The 21054-nt window shown below is 43.9% G+C and overlaps 1 protein-coding gene across 1 annotated transcript in view; it reads left to right on the forward strand.

The window, feature by feature from the left end:
• Positions 1–21054, forward strand: part of SMARCA5 (SWI/SNF related, matrix associated, actin dependent regulator of chromatin, subfamily a, member 5) — a 145023-nt gene that overhangs the window by 96374 nt on the left and 27595 nt on the right. Inside the window, exons 6-15 of the mRNA XM_063920413.1 lie at positions 3558–3737; positions 3890–4045; positions 4152–4283; positions 4407–4475; positions 4572–4681; positions 5003–5229; positions 8219–8340; positions 8423–8575; positions 14763–14895; positions 16047–16195. Coding sequence (XP_063776483.1) covers positions 3558–3737; positions 3890–4045; positions 4152–4283; positions 4407–4475; positions 4572–4681; positions 5003–5229; positions 8219–8340; positions 8423–8575; positions 14763–14895; positions 16047–16195 — 1431 coding nt within the window. The remainder of the gene's footprint in view (positions 1–3557; positions 3738–3889; positions 4046–4151; positions 4284–4406; positions 4476–4571; positions 4682–5002; positions 5230–8218; positions 8341–8422; positions 8576–14762; positions 14896–16046; positions 16196–21054) is intronic.

Raw genomic sequence — 21054 nt, forward strand, 5'->3', positions numbered from 1 at the left:
GGGGTTTCACGTAAACAAACCGATTGTGGACCCATCCTTTCAGGGATTCGCAGATGGGGAAGTGTCTTTGGATGTTGTCCGAGCTTTACGAATATACGTACAAGTTACGTTGTCCTTTTAGAAGGTCGGACCATTGGTTGTTCTCTATGATGGTCCAAAGACTGGTTGGCCAGCATCTCGGCAGTCTTTGTTTAGATGGAATAGCCTTGCCAATCGGCAAGCTAATATTTCCTGTGGTAAGCAGGTTCCGGTTCAGACTAGTGCTCATCATACCAGATCAGTGGGTGCCTCATGGGCGACTCTTAGTGGTGTTTCCACTACTCCATTTTGTAGAGCGACAACGTGGTCTTCAGCCCACACAGTCGCAAACTTTTACAGGTCTGAGACCTTGGCGTCCGGAGATTCTAAGTTCGGACGTTTAGTTTTGCATGCCATCGACAGCACTCCCTCCTTTGGGGATAACTTTGGGACGTCCCCTACTGTAGAAGACTCCAGTGTCCCCTAGTGGATGAAAGAGAAAAGAGGATTTTGGTACTTACCGATAAATCCATTTCTCTGAATCCTCTAGGGGACACTGGACGCCTGCCTCAGTGCTGTCAACCTGCTGTGTTCAACGTTCTTGTGCAAACAGCGTTGGTTTTTCTGTTAAGAGTTTCTTGGATGCGGTTTGATATGTTGTACGGTTCAGGTCCTCGCCAGGTGCTATAGTATCATGTCCTATGCTCTCGGTCAAATTTTCCAAACTGAGGGAGGAGGGATGTGAATGGGGAGGAGCCGGCTGTGCAGACAATGCTAATTTTAGATTATGCCACACCTCCGCTTGCAAGCTTCACACCCCTACTGTATAAGACTCCAGTGTCCCCTAGAGGATTCAGAGAAATGGATTTATCGGTAAGTACCAAAATCTTTTTTTTTCTTTCATGTTCCCTCTTTTCTCTGTTAAATTTTCAAACTGGAGGGGTGTAAAGGGGGAGGGGCCAGTTGTACAGTGTTTTTATTTATTTTTTATTGGATTTTGCTACCTCCGGTCTGCATACTTCACACCCCAGCTGTCTGACTCCAGTGTCCCAGAGTGGATTCAGAGAAATGGATTAAGTACCAAAATCTTCTTTTTACACAATAGGGACATGCTCCTTTCGGAGTCCCTGCCCGGCATGTGTATGTGTGTGTATATATGTATATACAGGTTGAGTCTCCCTTATCCAAAATGCTTGGGACCAGAGGTACTTTGGATATGGGATTTTTCCGTATTTTGGAATAATTGCATACCATAGTGAGATATCATGGCTATGGGACCTAAATCTAAGCACAGAATGCATTTATGTTACATATGCACCTTATACACACAGCCTGAAGGTCATTTTAGCCAATATTTTTTATAACTTTGTGCATTAAGCAAAGTGTGTCTACATTCACACAATTCATTTGTTTCATATACACCTTATACACACAGCCTGAAGGTCATTTAATACAATATTTTTAAGAACTTTGTGTATTAAACAAAGTTTGTGTACATTGAGACATCAAAAAACAAAGGTTTCACTATCTCACTCAAAAAAGTCCGTATTTCGGAATATTCCGTATTTCGGAATATATGGATATGGGATACTCAACCTGTATATATACACACACACACACACACACACACACACACACACACACACACACACACACACACGTGTGTGTGTTGAGTATCCCATATCCAAATATTCCGAAATACGGAATATTCCGAAATACGGACTTTTTTGAGTGAGATAGTGAAACCTTTGTTTTTTGATGGCTCAATGTACACAAACTTTGTTTAATACACAGTTATAAAAAATATTGGCTAAAATTACCTTCAGGCTGTATGTATAAGTTGTACATGAAACATAAATGTATTCTGTGCTTAGACTTGGGTCCCATCACCATGATGTCTCATTATGGTATGCAATTATTCCAAAATACGGAAAAATCCCATATCCAAAATACCTCTGGTCCCAAGCATTTTGGATAAGGGATGCTCAACCTGTGTGTGTACGTACATGCATGCATGCATGACGGGGAGGCAGGGAAAAGCAGAGCGTGACTAGGGGGGCGGCAGAGGGAGGCATAGGATGATGGGGAGGCAGTGGGGAACAGGGAGAGGATGAATAGGGAGGCATAGGTTGGCATGAGTAGGCAGTGTGATCAGAGGGATGGAGGAGGGAGGCAGTGTGATCAGTGTTCCCCCCCACCCCACCCCCCACCTCGCTCATGCAGAGCACTGGGGTGGTGACAGAGGTGCCTGATAACGCAAGTGGCCCGAGGAAACTGAAGTACAGTGACATGGTTCAACTGATTTTTTTTTTTTTACTCCTTGGATCACTGGCTGATAGATCAGAGGAGTAATCCATCTGCCTGATGGTCAGCAACATGGAGTCGCGACCCACAGTTTGAGAACCGCTGGTGTAATATAATATAACGATTCAAATATGAGCAGGAGTCATTATGATGTATTCGCATAGGGATCTATCATTGCTCTGAGTTATGTCTGGGGTGGGTTCACCATGGGCAATGCTGCCATGTATATAAGCCATTGTCAACTCGGGCTTTCATGTCTTAAGGTGTGTATACACTGTGCGATTTTTCGTGCGATTTTGACTAATCAAAATCGTAAGAAAATATAGTGCATTTCACACCGTGTGTATAGTCCTTGCGATGTCGATGCGCGGTCCCGCGGGATCGGCATAGCAAGGAAAAATACTGTGCAGGCAGCCCAACATTGACTATCGGTGGGGCCGGGCTCCAGCCACATCGAATAGTCAATGTCGGGCTTTACAGCACATCGCACTGTGTGTACACGCCATTAAAGTGCATAGTAGCATGACTCCATTGGCTCACTGCTCAGACAGTTGCATACATACAGTGGTGGCCAAAATTGCGGACACTTTGAAATTTGAATGTTTTTCAACTTTGAATGCTTATAAAAACTGTTTCACTTCACGCAGGGCAATGATTCATATAGCAAATGAAAGGAAATTTTATTCTGAATTCAACAATAAACAGGTCACATTTTGCATTTCAAGGGAAGTTATGCAGTGAAAACACTACTTAGGGTGAAAATCCTTGTGTACTTATGATGTCACTGTATTTCGTCGGTTATCCTTCATTTTTCAAGACGGCAGCACAGCAACGTGGCATTGAGCCAACCAATGTTTTCTGCATTACATTTCCTTTCATTTGATATATGAATCATTGCACTGCGTGAAGTGTAACAGTTTTTATAAGCATTCAAAGTTGAAAAACATTCAAATTTCAAAAAGTGTACGCAATTTTGCCAACCACTGTATTTTTCCAAAATTGCTAGATTCAGTATGGTATACTCTGTACCGTTTTTGTTAATTTTCTCTAGTATCACCTATTAAATGCTACTAGGATGCAGTGTTCTATATTGTTTTTAGTTCTAAATAAATCTTGTGTAAACAATTTTGCCTAATAATCTTGATCGATTATTCTAATTACATTAACAAGCTCTTTCAGTTGATCACAATTTGAACTACCAATGTGAGATTAAATTGTCTTCTTTGTGTGCTTAGGGTCTTGGTAAGACTCTACAGACAATTAGTCTTCTTGGCTATATGAAACATTACAAATACATTCCTGGACCTCACATGGTTTTGGTTCCAAAGTCTACTTTGCACAACTGGATGGCTGAGTTTAAAAGATGGGTGCCCTCCTTGCGTGCAGTTTGTCTCATTGGCGACAAGGATCAGAGAGTAAGTTTTTATTTATTTAAATTTTTTTTGGCTTTCTTTTGCACAGATCTCTATTGTAACTGGATTTTTAATTTTTAGTTTAATATATATCTTTTGTATGGTGAAATTGGTCAAACACTTTCTCCCTTTTTACTTAAACAATCTCTTTTTAGGCTGCTTTTGTCCGTGATGTTCTTCTGCCAGGAGAATGGGATGTTTGTGTGACCTCCTATGAAATGCTCATTAGGGAGAAGTCTGTGTTCAAGAAGTTTAATTGGCGATATTTAGTGATTGATGAAGCTCACAGAATTAAAAATGAAAAATCTAAGGTAGGTAACAGATTAGGAGCATTTGTTTTCGATAACTACAGCACATTCACAATTTTGTAAATTCTGTGTTTTACACTAAATATTTTCCAATTTTGGATATTTACAGCTTTCTGAAATCGTGAGAGAATTTAAGACCACAAATCGGCTCCTCCTTACAGGAACCCCTCTTCAGAATAATTTGCATGAACTCTGGGCACTTCTGAATTTCCTTTTGCCTGATGTCTTCAACTCTGCAGAGGTCAGTAATGTGTGGAAGTGGATGCGAATGATGCCAGGAGACGAGGTTGATTCTTGTGAAAGAGAAAATCAACACTAAGAACTGCATCATTGTGTAATTTTTCTTTTTTTGATCATGTCCTAGGATTTTGATTCTTGGTTTGATACAAACAACTGTCTTGGAGATCAAAAATTGGTGGAACGTCTTCATATGGTAAGTGTTAATGCATTTAAATTTGTCATTCTCTTCCATATAGGACATACATTTTACTACTGTAAGATTGCATAAATATATACAACTTTTCTCTAGGTGTTGAGACCTTTCCTTCTGCGTCGTATAAAGGCTGAAGTGGAAAAGAGTCTACCTCCAAAAAAAGAAATTAAAATCTATGTGGGCCTAAGTAAGATGCAAAGAGAATGGTACGTGAAAGAGGATTTTATACTAATGTTACTGCCTTTTCTCTGATCCATTGGTGGATTTTACGGCAGTTTCATTCCTCTGTTCTGTACTTGATTTTTTTTTTTATTAAAAACAACCAACTAAGGGCAGGTTTAGGGGATCCGAAAGGGAGCAGATTCAGAATAGTGTCCAAACTCAAAGTTTCAGTGTCCCCTAGTGGATTCAGAGAGGTTTTCATGTGAGTTTACATGTCCAGTTTATCACCACAGCAAAGAATCCTATCAGCAGTTGGGGCCCGTTTTTTGTTGTTGTTTTTTTAATCCTTTTTGTCATTACTGTAGGTACACAAGGATCTTGATGAAAGACATAGATATCTTGAATTCTTCAGGGAAGACTGATAAAATGAGACTGTTGAATATTCTGATGCAGCTGAGAAAGTGTTGTAATCATCCTTACCTTTTTGATGGTGCAGAGCCAGGCCCACCATACACTACAGATATGCACTTGGTAACAAATGGTGGTAAAATGGTAGTGCTGAACAAACTTCTGCCCAAGCTAAAAGAGCAAGGTGAGAGTGCACACAATGATTGCATACTGGACAGTTTGTAATACAAGGTTGACCTCAATGTTCTAAAAAGGCAACAAATTCTACCTACTATACCACTTCTCTACTTAATGGACAAAAAAATCATAAAGATGTTCTGTCAGGCCTTTGCTCTAGGAGTCCAGACAAGTTCTTGTTGAAATTTAATGTCCGTAACTTCTAGTGTGCACCATTTTTTATTTTAACATCTATGTGCCGGATGTAATGAAGTCAGCCGAAGGTGCGGGTTCCCATTTGAACTCAAACCTTTTTTTCTTTTTTTTAAAGCAGCAATCATTTACAAGGCATTAGTATAGCTTGTACGTGATTGCTGCTTTAAAAAAGTCTGTGTTTGGTCAGGAACCCACACCTCTAGCCAACTCTTGACTTCATTACACCCAGTCCTGTATGTGAATCCATCTAATAGATGCTAACTTGTGATAATAAAATAATTAAATGTCCTTTTTTGATATCTTATGGCAAGGCTGAACCATCGGATAATCAAAGCCGAGCGTTTCTACCTTTGTTTACCAATAACTGTGTAATGTGTACCAAGCTTAACCGAAAGCTCATTCATGTCAGCTAATTGATCAACATAGCATGAGCATGCATACAGGGTGCATATCCCATGTTTTGAAAACTTCATATGGAAGGTTAACATTTATATAGCACAAGCATCTTGCTTTACAATTAGGAGCACTGGTAAAACAAGACTGAGTAATAATTTGGAGTATGGGTTCAGTATTAATCTTAAAATGTGCATGGTGTTTCACCTTGATACTGTCCCAGATAAAATTACTTTAAGACGCACTATAAACAGACGACGTTCCAAACACGGCCCTCAAGGCACCCCAACAGTCCAGGTTTTAAGGTTATCCATGCTTAGGCATAGGTGACTTAATTAGTACCTCAGTCAGTTTGATTATACCATCTGCATAAGCAGGGATATATGGATGTTTTTATTTGTCAAGCAGTCTGTTAGTTTTACTTGTATGTTTCGGAAGCACCTCATTTTTAAGCATCCCAGCCTTGTTAAGTCATTTTTAAGGTTTGTCCATGATTCTGAACCATAAAGTATTATTCTGATACGTTGAATACCTTTTTAATTTTTTGTGGCAATGGAAATGTCAGCGTTGCAAAGAAAGCTGTGGCACAACCTGTACGACTTGTTAGGGTTACCACCTCATCCCTTTAATTCTGGACACATATTAATTTCACAGGTTCTGTGGCTGATTAAAACCAAGTGAAATGGAGTCTTGAAGTCAGCCAGCCACAGTACCTGTGTAATTATTAATGTGTCCAGAATTAAAGGGATGAGGTGGCAACCCTACTTGTGATGTCACTTGTAGCAGTTAGCTGCTGACCATTGATAGTTGAACACTAGGTATTTTAAGGTGTCCAGTTGTTCAATGATGATTCCATCTAGGTTTCGCTGCGCAGACGTATTTCCAAATGTACTGGAGAAATGAAAATGTCCAAGAAATATGCTAAGACCAAACCACAATTGAATCCTATATTAAAAGACAACATTTAGAGTGTTTCAGGCATGTCTACAGAATGGAGCCTTAAAGAATACCATACCAGTGCCTAAATAACACACGCCAAAGAAAACATTGCTAAAGCAGTTTTCCCAAAACCTTCAATCATTGCAGTTCCATATTGATGCCAAGCAAGCTGCCCTAAACCAATCCCAGTGGCGTGCGATATTAGAGATTAAACTTTCACATACAAAGATGACAATACAGATACCAAGCGCTTTGAGGGTATATGTACAAAAAACAGAATAGTTTAGTTTTCCTTTTTCTGCTGCGTATGGTGCAACGGAATTCCTCATGTGCATATGGAGGAAAAATATATCCATATGGTGAAGTACAGTTTTAATAAAAAGTGCAAAATACAAATATTAGACAACGTATACAATAGGTTTAAAGTGCAAGTGCATAGACATATAGCAACAAGTGGGGATCTTTAAGGGGCTGCAGAATGTATGATTACTAGCTAGATGTAAGGGCTGTTAGAGTCTCTTAGATGGAACACCTGGGTTAAAAAACAAAAAAAAATTGTCCTCCTTGCCGGCCTCCAGTATTGCTCACCGCCAGTCTCCCCAAACGTGCATCAACGCGTTTCGACCCGCCAATATCTAGTCTCTTTCAAGGTGTGCAATCTTTAGAAAGATTGTACACCTTGAAAAAGACTCTATATTGGCGGATCGAAACGCGTTGGTGATTGTTTGGGGAGACTCTGGCGGTGAGCAACACTGAAGGCCGGCAAGAAAGACCTTTTTTTTTTTTTTTACCCGGGTGTTCCATCTAAGAGACTCGTACGTTTAAAGGACTGTTTGTTAACAGCCCTTACATCTAGCCGGTAATCATACAGTCTGCAGCCCTTTAAGGATCCCCACTTGTTATATGTCTATGCACTTGCACTTTAAACCTATTGTATACATTGTCTAATATTTTTATTATTTTGCACTATTTATTAAAACTACTTCACCATATGGATATCTTTTTCCATTTTTCCTCCATATGTACATGAGGAATTCAGTTGCACCATAAGCAGCGGAAAAAGGAAAACGGTGAACTATTCAGTATTTTGTTCATATACCCTCAAAGCGCTTGGTATCTGTATTGTCATCTTTGTATGTGAAAGTTTGGATGTGGTGGAGGTCGAGAGTATCCTCCTATGACAAAATACGGATTAATTTCTTGCTAGTGAGGCGCACCTATTCACCTTCTTTCAATTCTTGTTTGTCACTGTCGATATTAGAGATTCCCTGCCTATGGCTGCCACAGTGCTGGCAAGCTTACCTTATCAGTGCTAGTGACAATTAAGGCTAACTTATATACCTAAAACCCCTGGACATTTGGGATTCCTTGAGGACCGTGTTTAAGAACCACTGCGTCTATTTGCTGTTGGCTCACAGCCTTGTAATGTCACTAGAAAGTTCTATGTAAACAGATTTATTTTCTAATAGGATCACGGGTGTTGATATTCAGCCAGATGACAAGAGTGTTGGATATCCTGGAAGATTATTGCATGTGGAGAAATTATGAATACTGCCGACTAGATGGACAAACGCCACATGAAGAAAGACAAGTTAGTATTGTCCGCTATGTGTTTTGTTTCTTGTCATGCTTGCATATGAACACTTAACTAACAGGAATCCTTTATTTTACAGGAATCTATTAATGCTTATAATGCTCCTGATAGTTCAAAATTCATTTTCATGTTAAGCACACGTGCTGGTGGACTTGGAATTAACCTTGCTACAGCTGATGTTGTCATTATATATGATTCCGATTGGAACCCCCAAGTAGATCTTCAGGCTATGGTATGTTTATAACCTGCATTATGGTTAAAGTGTGAATCTAGTGAACTTATTTGCACATTGTTAAAAATGAAATGCAGAAACTGGTTGAAAAATAAACTCCATTAAACACTTCTTGCAACGCAGATGTTAATGCTGTTTGTTTTTCCTTAGCTTTAATTAATACTGGGACATTAAAGACAGGGGTTGACTTAGGAGTTACTATGAGCAACTTTGACCCTGGTACTCTTCTCCACCCTTTCACTGCTTAATTCAACTCCTTAATTTTTAAATTAATGGAAAAGTCCAATTATGATCCTTATAAGTGTGTGTTCCTCCTTTGGTCTGAACTAATGTCAAATCAGTAGTTTTACTGTGCGTGTCTTCCTCTCATACATCTCTACACAATTTTTGTGAGGATTTCTTATAGATCAAAGGAGAAGAGCTTTATTACTTGTCCATTGTCCCTTTTGACGATACTTTATTTACGACTTGTTCAAATTCCTTTTCTCTAACGTCCTAGTGGATGCTGGGGACTCCGTCAGGACCATGGGGATTAGCGGCTCCGCAGGAGACAGGGCACAAAAATAAAGCTTTAGGATCAGGTGGTGTGCACTGGCTCCTCCCCCTATGACCCTCCTCCAAGCCTCAGTTAGGTTTTTGTGCCCGTCTGAGCAGGGTGCAATCTAGGTGGCTCTCCTAAAGAGCTGCTTAGAAAAAGTTTTTAGGTTTTTTATTTTCAGTGAGTCCTGCTGGCAACAGGCTCACTGCATCGAGGGACTTAGGGGAGAGAAGTCAACTCACCTGCGTGCAGGATGGATTGGCTTCTTAGGCTACTGGACACCATTAGCTCCAGAGGGATCGAACACAGGCCTAGCCATGGAGTCCGGTCCCGGAGCCGCGCCGCCGACCCCCCTTGCAGATGCCGAAGATGGAAGAGGTCCAGAAGCAGGCGGCAGAAGACTTTTCAGTCTTCCTGAGGTAGCGCACAGCACTGCAGCTGTGCGCCATTGTTGTCAGCACACTTCACACAGCGGTCACGGAGGGTGCAGGGCGCTGGGGGGGCGCCCTGGGCAGCAATGTATAATACCTTTTTATGGCTAAAAAATACATCACATATAGCCCTTGAGGCTATATGGATGTATTTAACCCCTGCCAGATCTCACAAACTCCGGAGAAGAGCCCGCCGAAATAGGGGGCGGGGCTTATTCTCCTCAGCACACAGCGCCATTTTCCTGCTCAGCTCCGCTGTGAGGAAGGCTCCCAGGACTCTCCCCTGCACTGCACTACAGAAACAGGGTAAAACAAAGAGGGGGGGCACTTTTTTTGGCGATATTACTATATTTAAGCTGCTATAAGGATACAACCCTTATATAGGGTTGTTCCCATATATATTATAGCGCTTGGGTGTGTGCTGGCAAACTCTCCCTCTGTCTCCCCAAAGGGCTAGTGGGGTCCTGTCTTCAATAGAGCATTCCCCTGTGTGTCTGCTGTGTGTCGGTACGTGTGTGTCGACATGTATGAGGACGATGTTGGTGTGGAGGCAGAGCAATTGCCGGTAATGGTGATGTCACCCCCCAGGGAGTCGACACCGGAATGGATGGCTTTGTTTATGGAATTACGTGATAATGTCAGCACATTACAAAAATCAGTTGACGACATGAGACGGCCGGAAAACCAGTTAGTACCTGCCCAGGCGTCTCAGACACCGTCAGGGGCTGTAAAACGCCCTTTACCTCAGTCGGTCGACACAGACCCAGACACGGACACTGAATCTAGTGTCGACGGTGAAGAAACAAACGTATTTTCCAGTAGGGCCACACGTTATATGATCACGGCAATGAAGGAGGCTTTGCATATCTCTGATACTACAAGTACCACAAAAAGGGGTATTATGTGGGGGGTGAAAAAACTACCTGTAGTTTTTCCTGAATCAGAGGAATTGAATGATGTATGTGATGAAGCGTGGTTTAACCCAGATAGAAAAATGCTAATTTCAAAAAAGTTATTGGCATTATACCCTTTCCCGCCAGAGGTTAGGGCGCGCTGGGAAACACCCCCTAAGGTGGATAAGGCGCTCACACGCTTATCAAAACAAGTGGCGTTACCGTCTCCTGATACGGCCGCCCTCAAGGATCCAGCTGATAGGAGGCTGGAAACTACCCTAAAAAGTATATACACACATACTGGTGTTATACTGCGACCAGCCATCGCCTCAGCCTGGATGTGCAGTGCTGGGGTGGTCTGGTCGGATTCCCTGACTGAAAATATTGATACCCTGGATAGGGACAGTACAGACTTAAGAGCAATTAAAGGATGCTTTTCTTTATATGCGAGATGCTCAGAGGGATATTTGCACTCTGGCATCGAGAGTAAGTGCGATGTCCATATCTGCCAGAAGAAGTTTATGGACACGACAGTGGTCAGGTGATGCGGATTCCAAACGGCATATGGAAGTATTGCCGTATAAAGGGGAGGAATTATTTGGCGTCGGTCTATCGGATTTGGTGGCCACGGCAACTGCCGGGAAATCCACCTTTTTACCTCAGACCCCCTCCCAACAGAAAAAGACACCGTCTTTTCAGCCGCAGTCCTTTCGGTCCTATAAGAAGCGGGCAAAAGGACAGTCATATCTGCCCCGAGGCAGAGGAAAGGGTAAGAGAGGGCAGCAAGCAGCTCCTTCCCAGGAACAGAAGCCCTCCGCGGGTTCTGCAAAGCCCTCAGCATGACGCTGGGGCTTTACAAGCGGACTCAGGAACGGTGGGGGGTCGACTCAAGAATTTCAGCGCGCAGTGGGCTTGCTCACAGGTGGACCCCTGGATCCTGCAGGTAGTATCTCAGGGTTACAGGTTGGAATTCGAGAAGTCTCCCCCTCGCCGGTTCCTAAAGTCTGCTTTGCCAACGTCTCCCTCAGACAGGGCGACGGTATTGGAAGCCATTCACAAGCTGTTTTCTCAGCAGGTGATAGTTAAGGTACCCCTCCTACAACAGGAAAAGGGGTATTACTCCACGCTATTTGTGGTACCGAAGCCGGACGGCTCGGTAAGACCTATTCTAAATCTGAAATCTTTGAACCTGTACATACAAAAATTCAAGTTCAAGATGGAATCACTCAGAGCAGTGATAGCGAATCTGGAAGAAGGGGACTTTATGGTGTCCCTGGACATAAAAGATGCTTACCTGCATGTCCCAATTTGCCCTTCACATCAAGGGTACCTCAGGTTCGTGGTGCAAAACTGTCATCAGTTTCAGACGCTGCCGTTTGGATTGTCCACGGCACCTCGGGTCTTTACCAAGGTAATGGCCGAAATGATGATTCTTCTGCGAAGAAGAGGCGTATTAATTATCCCTTACTTGGACGATCTCCTGATAAGGGCAAGGTCCAGAGAACAGCGGGAGGACGGAGTAGCACTAACCCAAGTAGTGCTGCAACAACACGGGTGGATTCTGAATTTTCCAAATTCTCAGTTGACCCCGACAACACGTCTGCTGTTCCTGGGAATGATTCTGGACACGGTTCAGAAAAAGGTGTTTCTTCCGGAGGAGAAAGCCAAGGAGTTATCCGAACTTGTCAGGAACCTCCTAAAACCAGGAAAAGTGTCTGTGCATCAATGCACAAGAGTCCTGGGAAAGATGGTGGCTTCTTACGAAGCAATCCCATTCGGCAGATTCCACGCACGAACTTTTCAGTGGGATCTGCTGGACAAATGGTCCGGATCGCATCTGCAGATGCATCAGCGGATAACCTTATCGCCACGGACAAGGGTGTCTCTTCTGTGGTGGTTGCAGAGTGCTCATCTGTTAGAAGGCCGCAGATTCGGCATACAGGACTGGGTCCTGGTGACCACGGATGCCAGTCTGAGAGGCTGGGGAGCGGTCACACAGGGAAGAAACTTCCAGGGAGTATGGTCAAGCCTGGAGATGTCTCTTCACATAAATATACTGGAGCTAAGAGCGATTTACAATGCTCTAAGCCTGGCAAAACCCCTGCTTCAGGGTCAGCCGGTGTTGATCCAATCGGACAACATCACGGCAGTCGCCCACGTAAACAGACAGGGCGGCACAAGAAGCAGGAGAGCAATGGCAGAAGCTGCAAGGATTCTTCGCTGGGCGGAAGATCATGTGATAGCACTGTCAGCAGTGTTCATTCCGGGAGTGGACAACTGGGAAGCAGACTTCCTCAGCAGACACGATCTACACCCGGGAGAGTGGGGACTTCATCCAGAAGTCTTCCACATGATTGTGAACCGTTGGGAAAAACCAAAGGTGGATATGATGGCGTCTCGCCTCAACAAAAAACTGGACAGGTATTGCGCCAGGTCAAGAGACCCTCAGGCAATAGCTGTGGACGCTCTGGTAACACCGTGGGTGTTCCAGTCAGTGTATGTGTTTCCTCCTCTGCCTCTCATACCCAAAGTACTGAGAATTATACGGCAAAGGGGAGTAAGAACGATACTCGTGGCTCCGGATTGGCCAAGAAGAACTTGGTACCCGGAACTTCAGGAGATGCTCACGGAAAATCCGTGGCCTCTACCTCTAAGACGGGACCTGATTCAGCAGGGACCGTGTCTATTCCAAGACTTACCGCGGCTGCGTTTGACGGCGTGGCGGTTGAACGCCGAATTCTAAGGGAAAAAGGCATTCCAGAAGAGGTCATTCCTACACTGGATAAAGCCAGGAAGGAGGTGACTGCACAACATTATCACCGCATTTGGAGAAAATATGTTGCGTGGTGTGAGGCCAGGAAGGCCCCCACGGAGGAATTTCAATTGGGTCGATTCCTACATTTCCTGCAAACAGGATTGTCTATGGGCCTCAAGTTGGGGTCCATTAAGGTTCAAATTTCGGCCCTGTCGATTTTCTTCCAGAAAGAATTGGCTTCAGTTCCTGAAGTCCAGACTTTTGTAAAAGGAGTACTACATATACAGCCCCCGGTTGTGCCCCCAGTGGCTCCGTGGGACCTTAATGTAGTTTTGGATTTTCTCAAATCCCATTGGTTTGAGCCACTCAAATCGGCGGATTTGAAATATCTTACATGGAAAGTAACCATGCTACTGGCCCTGGCTTCAGCCAGGAGAGTGTCAGAATTGGCGGCTTTATCGTATAAAAGCCCATATCTGATTTTCCATTCGGACAGGGCAGAACTGCGGACGCGTCCTCATTTTCTGCCTAAGGTGGTGTCAGCGTTTCACCTGAACCAGCCTATTGTGGTGCCTGCGGCTACTAGCGATTTGGAGGATTCCAAGTTGCTGGACGTTGTCAGGGCATTGAAAATATATATTTCAAGGACGGCTGGAGTCAGAAAATCTGACTCGCTGTTTATACTGTATGCACCCAACAAGCTGGGTGCTCCTGCTTCTAAGCAGACGATTGCTCGTTGGATTTGTAGCACAATTCAACTTGCACATTCTGTGGCAGGCCTGCCACAGCCTAAATCTGTCGAGGCCCATTCCACAAGGAAGGTGGGCTCATCCTGGGCGGCTGCCCGAGGGGTCTCGGCATTACAACTCTGCCGAGCAGCTACGTGGTCGGGGGAGAACACGTTTGTAAAATTCTACAAATTTGATACCCTGGCTAAAGAGGACCTGGAGTTCTCTCATTCGGTGCTGCAGAGTCATCCGCACTATCCCGCCCGTTTGGGAGCTTTGGTATAATCCCCATGGTCCTGACGGAGTCCCCAGCATCCACTAGGACGTTAGAGAAAATAAGATTTTACTTACCGATAAATCTATTTCTCGTAGTCCGTAGTGGATGCTGGGCGCCCATCCCAAGTGCGGATTGTCTGCAATACTTGTACATAGTTATTGTTACAAAAAAATCGGGTTGTTCTTGTTGTGAGCCGTCTGTTCAGAGGCTCCTACGTTGTCATACTGTTAACTGGGTTCAGATCACAAGTTGTACGGTGTGATTGGTGTGGCTGGTATGAGTCTTACCCGGGATTCAAAATCCTTCCTTATTGTGTACGCTCGTCCGGGCACAGTATCCTAACTGAGGCTTGGAGGAGGGTCATAGGGGGAGGAGCCAGTGCACACCACCTGATCCTAAAGCTTTATTTTTGTGCCCTGTCTCCTGCGGAGCCGCTAATCCCCATGGTCCTGACGGAGTCCCCAGCATCCACTACGGACTACGAGAAATAGATTTATCGGTAAGTAAAATCTTATTTTTTAAAGCCAAATGTACAAACCCCTTTTTTTATTATTATTTTTTTTAGGACAGAGCACACAGAATTGGCCAAACAAAAACTGTTCGAGTATTCCGATTTATAACAGACAACACAGTTGAAGAACGTATTGTGGAACGTGCAGAGATGAAACTGCGATTGGATTCTATAGTTATTCAGCAAGGTACAGTGGGTTTCACCAGCTTCTCCTTTTTAGGTTTGATTAGCACCTTCAGTGTTTTCCCTTATAAAAAATTAGCGCAGTAAGTAGAATATGTATTTGTCTTTGGTGTGAGGTCTATAGACAAAATTGTGTATGTACCAGTTTAGTGTGTAAGTGTCACATTTGAGACCTCAGAGGGTTACCTCTTAAGAATGTGGAAGCACTTGGTTCTGTATTGAAATTTAAGCGGCATCCATGTGGCAAGGTGCTGAAGCTATTAGTTCCTGACCACTTTACAGTGACCCAAAGCCAAGTCCCTAGTTCACTGCAACACGCAGTCACAATAGGTAGGCAGCTTTAACAATAATTGGTACACAGCATCAGTGTGATTATTGAGAACTCCTGCCAGGCAGGTATTTGACATGAGCAGATACAGCTCCCTACATACTGAGAACCACACCAGGATTCATTGGAAATGCAGAGCTATAAAGCTGCATAAACCGTTATCACACTACAGGAATCCTAAGGAATATAAACAGTCTGCAGAAAATCTACCCACTGCTATTTCAAAAATTAATAAACTGCAGGCAAAAAAATCAAAAAGATGCAAATAGCAACCAGGAATTTAGCTCTTCTAACGCAGTCCCTGGGGAGAAAAGACTAAGGGGCCATTTTATCCTTATTTGCGGGTTGTGGTGCCTACCCTCCCACCCCCTCACAAATGAAGTATCGCCCCCATGTATTAAGGAAGGATCTCTGATATCTGCTGTAGTCCCTCAATTTCCGACAGCAGCTGCAACCCCCATATGGGCTACAGATTGCAACCTTAGCTGAGCTTCCATAGGGTTACTCTGAATCACTCCCCGGCAATAGCTGCCACACATATGCGTTGTGAGTAGCCATAGAGTTCTAGGATTGGGATAATCCTTTTAAAATGTACTTAATAGATGGTAATGCAGCTTTAACACTTCATTACGAGTTAACATTGCCTAGAGCCTTATGTTTAATTGTATTTGTTACTGTTGTACTAATAAATTATGCCGTGAAATGCAAATATAGAGAAGCGAGAAAATGTTTGTTTCCTCTTTATGGTGTATATTCATACTGCTATCTCATACATGTTGAGAACTACTTCTATTAGTCAGCTATTCTTTCCATTTCATCTACAACAGGAAGATTAGTGGACCAAAATTTAAATAAGCTGGGAAAAGATGAAATGCTTCAGATGATTCGTCATGGTGCCACGCATGTGTTTGCTTCAAAAGATAGTGAAATCACAGATGAAGACATTGATGCCATCTTAGAAAGAGGTGAAAAAAAGGTAGGTTTAAACTCCTGCTAGCAGCTTAAAATTCTTAATGGCGAAGAAGTCTATTCTCTGTGTAATGCTCTCTAGTCTATAAATGTCAGGTGTCAACAGTATATGGGGGGGGGGGGGGGGGTGTATCCTATTAGCAGCGGTAATTTACTGCTACGAATAGGTTCACCGGGGGCTATCCTATTAGCCCCAATGCCATCGTGCTGATTCCCCTGATGCCGGCATTTATTGGGGATTATGCTTAACATGCCTCAGGCACGCAAAGCATAATCCGTGATAAATGGCACCAGGAGTCCCGTTATTGCTGCAATAACACATGGGACCCGGAACTTATTCTGGATCCTATGAGTTATCGGCTGATAGTGGTAGTTTACCATACTGCAAAAACGGGCTACAAATAGGATAGCCCGATAATATCAAGAAAATATCGTCGACATAAACATTTCTCTTTCATCCACTAGGAGACACTGGAGACTTCTCATACAGCTGGGGTGTGAAGGGATGCAGACCGGAGGTAGCACAATATAATACAAAAAAATGCACAGCTGGCTCCTCCCTCTTCATGCCCCCTAATCCCTTCAGTTTGAAAAATTGTGCTAGAGGGAGCAGCACAGAACAGGGGTTCTTCTATAAGAGATATTTTGCTTTTACTAATATAACTGAGCCGATCCAGCCTGTCTGAAAGGAGGGAGAAGGCTCTATAATCTGTACGTCAGTTTAATGAGACAAAGATCCCGGTGGATGGGATCTGCATCTCCCACAGAGGATCAGCAGCGGGCCTGAGCAGTGAGTACTAAGCACGGGTTAGGTGGCAAGCAGAGCGGGCAGCGACGCGGCCGTATATCCCCACCAACCGCAGTTCCCCATCTCCCCGACAGTGAGGGTAAAGCAAGGGAGAAAGGGTTAGCCACTGTGATCACCGCTATAGCAAAAGACTCCAAACTGCAGAGGGCGCATGCAACGGCGCGGATAAAGAGACGCTAGGAAGCCTGGAGCGGCGGTCACACAAGGTCTGACAGTGCAACAGAAGGGCCGGACAGTGTATAGACGCGGAGAGGAGAAAGCCGCTGAGGGGAACGCAGCTGAGAGCTCCCAGTGGGCGCGTGAGTTCCAGGCCAGTGTAATACGTCAGTTTGCTCTATTGTCTCCACGCTGACTAAGTGACCATAAAAATTCAGGCGCGATGTTAGAGTGGGTTTCTTCTGAGGGGCCGGGCAAGTACAGAGTCCAGTCACAGAAGGGGGATAGATATTCGTATGTGTGGATAGTAGTTTGAAGGTTTAAATTACTGTTAATGTTACATTATTACGGGCGCTGGCTTAGATTAAGGACTTGTTAGAGGCTCTGCTGCTGAGTTCTGTCTAAATTTACTTTACTTCCCTTTTCTTCCAAAGGACACTGCTGACTGGTCCTGCGGAGGTGGAGCAACAGAATTATAAACCCGTTCAACGCAAGCTGTATCAACAGTTGGTGGTGTGAGGGTTGTAAACGTCAGGCTGGTTAATATTTTTTTTTTTTTTTTTTAATTTATAAATTCCAGCTGTGCGACTCCAAATATTTAATTGTTCCTACATCCTACAGTCTTTCTCCTCTCACTTTAATAGGGTGAAAGTACTACTGTTGTGCATAGAACTATAAAGAGACCCCTCCCTATCCTGCAAGAAGAAGAGGAGGAGAGAGAGTCCGTAGTAGTTGTCAGTCCTCAGGAGGAGGATGTTGAGATCAATGGGTTAGAATTCCTCGTTGAAGCGGTGAAACAGGTCCTTAACTTCAAGGAAGAAGAGGCTAAGGAAGTCTTTGATCTGTTGTAGTCTCAAAAACCCCAAACAGCAGTTTTTCAGATTTCTCACTCCAGAATCAGATGGGAGAGGTATGGAAGCAACCAGGTAGATGCTTCCAGATTCTCAAAAAGTTTGACTAAATACCCATTGCCCACGGGTGTAATGTCTAAATAGAAGGTTCCACCGATTGTGGATACTTCTCTGGCTAGACTGTCAAAGACAATCTTACCTATACCAAATGTGACGACATTAAAGGATGTGTCAGATTGTAAGTTGGATACGACATAAAAATCTATTTTTGTAGCTGCTGGAGCATCACAAAGGCCTACGATTATCAGTGCTTGGGTGAACAAAGCTATTGTAGCATGGGCTGGTTAAATTGTTCAAGCAATGGCGGAAGGTAACAGCCAGGAAAAAAGAGTTCGGCTAGTGGAACATATCTGCGAGTCTGCAACATATATTGCCAAGCTACAAAAGATGCTAGCAGGATAGCGCCATGCATCTTGGCTTCGGATTCATCTTGGCTTCAGCAAGTGGACTTTAATTCCAAGAAGGTAGTGGAGGCGATCCCCTTTGTAGGGGAGGTCTTATTTGGTCCAGAGATGGACAAGGTTATTTCACAAGCAACAGTGGGAAAATCTACTTTTCTGCCTACCGCGTATCCTAGAACTACACCACCAGTCAGAAACAGTTACTCTGGTTCAGTGTTCAAGTCTTTTAGGTCTCGGTCCTTTCATGCTAGAGGAAGAGATTTTGGTGGTCCAGCTCGTGGAAACAGAGGCAGAGGTGGTTCTCAGTCCACAACACGAAAGCAGGACTCTAAACCTGCTGACAAGACCGTGGCATGACTGTCTCCCAGCTCACCTTGGGTATCCTATGCTGAGCGCACGTTTAGAAAGGTTTCGGTACATCTGGGCCGAAATCTCACCAGGTCTGGATCAACACTATTATTTCCCAGGGATACAAAATAGATTCTGAGCCGATATCAGTCTGTTCTTTTTATGACTAGCCTTACTCTGTACACTCAGAGCGTTAAGGCATCAGACACAGCAATTCAAAGGTTACTTCAGACAGAAGTAATTATGCCTGTCCCAATGCCTCAGAGAGGTACAGGATTTTATTCAAATTTTTTTGTAGCGTCAAAACCGAATCGGTCTGTCAAGCCAATCCTCAATTTTAAGGGTGCTACATCAATTCCTGACTGTTTACAGATTTAAGATGGAATGAATACAGTCAGTTATTGCGGGACTGGAGCTTCGGGAATTCATGGTGTCCATGGACGTAAAGGACGCATACCTCCATGTCCCAATTTGGACCCCACACCAAGCCTATCTACGGTTTGTAGTGGGCAAGTCTCATTACCAATTCAGAGCTCTACCATCAGCCCTGAGTGAGAGTCTTCACAGTTGATTAGGGATGCTCAGATCACTAATCAGTTTCTCATTTGACACGGCTGGATCGTGAATTTCAAGAAATCCAATCTGCAACCAACACGGAGGATTCAATTCCTGGGCCTCATTTTAGATACGATACAGATGAAGGTGTTTCTCCCAGAAGACCAGATTTGAGACGACAGAGAAATGGTATGTCGGGTTCCACAAAACCAGACTATCTCCCTGCATCTTTGTGTACAGCTTCTTATGAAGATGGTAGCATCTTTCGAAGCGATCCAATATGGCAGGCTGCATTCCAGACCATTTCAGCTGAACCTGATTGCTCAGGTGGCAGGCATGCATTTACTACTTCACAAAGGATTTGCTTGTCTCCCCAACCCAGGACCTCGTTAATCTGGTGGTCTGTTCAAAAGAATCTAATGGCGGGAAAAAGGTTTGGCGTCTAGGACTGGAAGATTTTTACAACGGATGCCTGTCTCAGAGGATGGGGAGCAATATTGGACAACCATCAGTTTCAGGGAAGATGGATGCCACAGTAGAGCAGTCTTCCAATAAATGTACTGGAACTGAGAGCCATTTACAATGCACTTCTTCTAGCAGAAGACTTGGTATGGGCTCAACATGTGAGCGTACAGTCGGACAATGTGATGGTGACTGCATACATAAATCATCAGGGAGGAACAAGAAGCCGCATGGCTTTAAAGGACGCCACAAAGATTCTGTCTTGGGCAGTAAAGCGCAATGTAATCCTGTCGGCAGTCTTCATGCCAGGAGTGGACAATTGGGAGGCAGACTACCTCAGTCATCAAGATATGCATCCAGTGGAATGGTGTCTATACTCACAGGTATTCAAGGAAGTAGTACGACGGTGGGGTCTACCGCAGATAGATCATATGGCCTCCCGGAACAACCATCAGCTGCCAAGGACGTGGGATCCATCAGCAGAGGTGGTGGACGCAGTGGCTATTCCCTGGGCAAACGAACTAGTGTAAATCTTCCTGCCGTTTCCCCTTTTACCAAGAGTGTTAAAAAAAAAAAGTCAAGCTGGAAAGGAGAATAGAGTAGGCAGTGGGGACCACATGGGGCATTGATTAGTATTCCATGCAGCCTCCCACTCTTATAAGTTGACAAATGAGATGGAAGAGGGATTTTTATTATAGTAACAGCTCCCTCTGCTGGTGAAACTATATATTGAGTACTGTGAGGATCTCCTGAAAAATAATTATATTTTGCTATTTATATTTTCAAAGGAATTTTAATGCAAAGATCCTGAAGAAAATACAGGGAAGCAAGTGGATGCCAACTCTAACATCGTAGCTGACTTATAACATTTTTTCCAGCAAGGCTAATCCACACCTTTGCTTCCATCATCTATCACAGTCTTTCTCTTCCTAGAGTAAAGGATGAAAGCGCTGCAAAGTAGTCTGGTACAGGGTTTAGTCAACATGTCTAAAGCACCAACCAAGTCCTCCAAGACCTATTATGTTTGCACGAAATGTAACAAGAAGAGCACGCGGGTTGACAGCTCCGGGGTGTGCGATTCCTGCTTGGACAAGGACGCTCCACCTTGGAGCAGTGCTCTGTCTAGGTCATGGGAAGATATCCTTGGAAATAGGATCTCCAAGGAGATGGTGGAATCCCGCAAGCAGCAATCGGAATGGGCTGCAGGATTCTCAAAGATGATGGA

Source organism: Pseudophryne corroboree, chromosome 1 (genome assembly GCF_028390025.1).
Source record: "Pseudophryne corroboree isolate aPseCor3 chromosome 1, aPseCor3.hap2, whole genome shotgun sequence".
NCBI lineage: Eukaryota > Metazoa > Chordata > Amphibia > Anura > Myobatrachidae > Pseudophryne > Pseudophryne corroboree.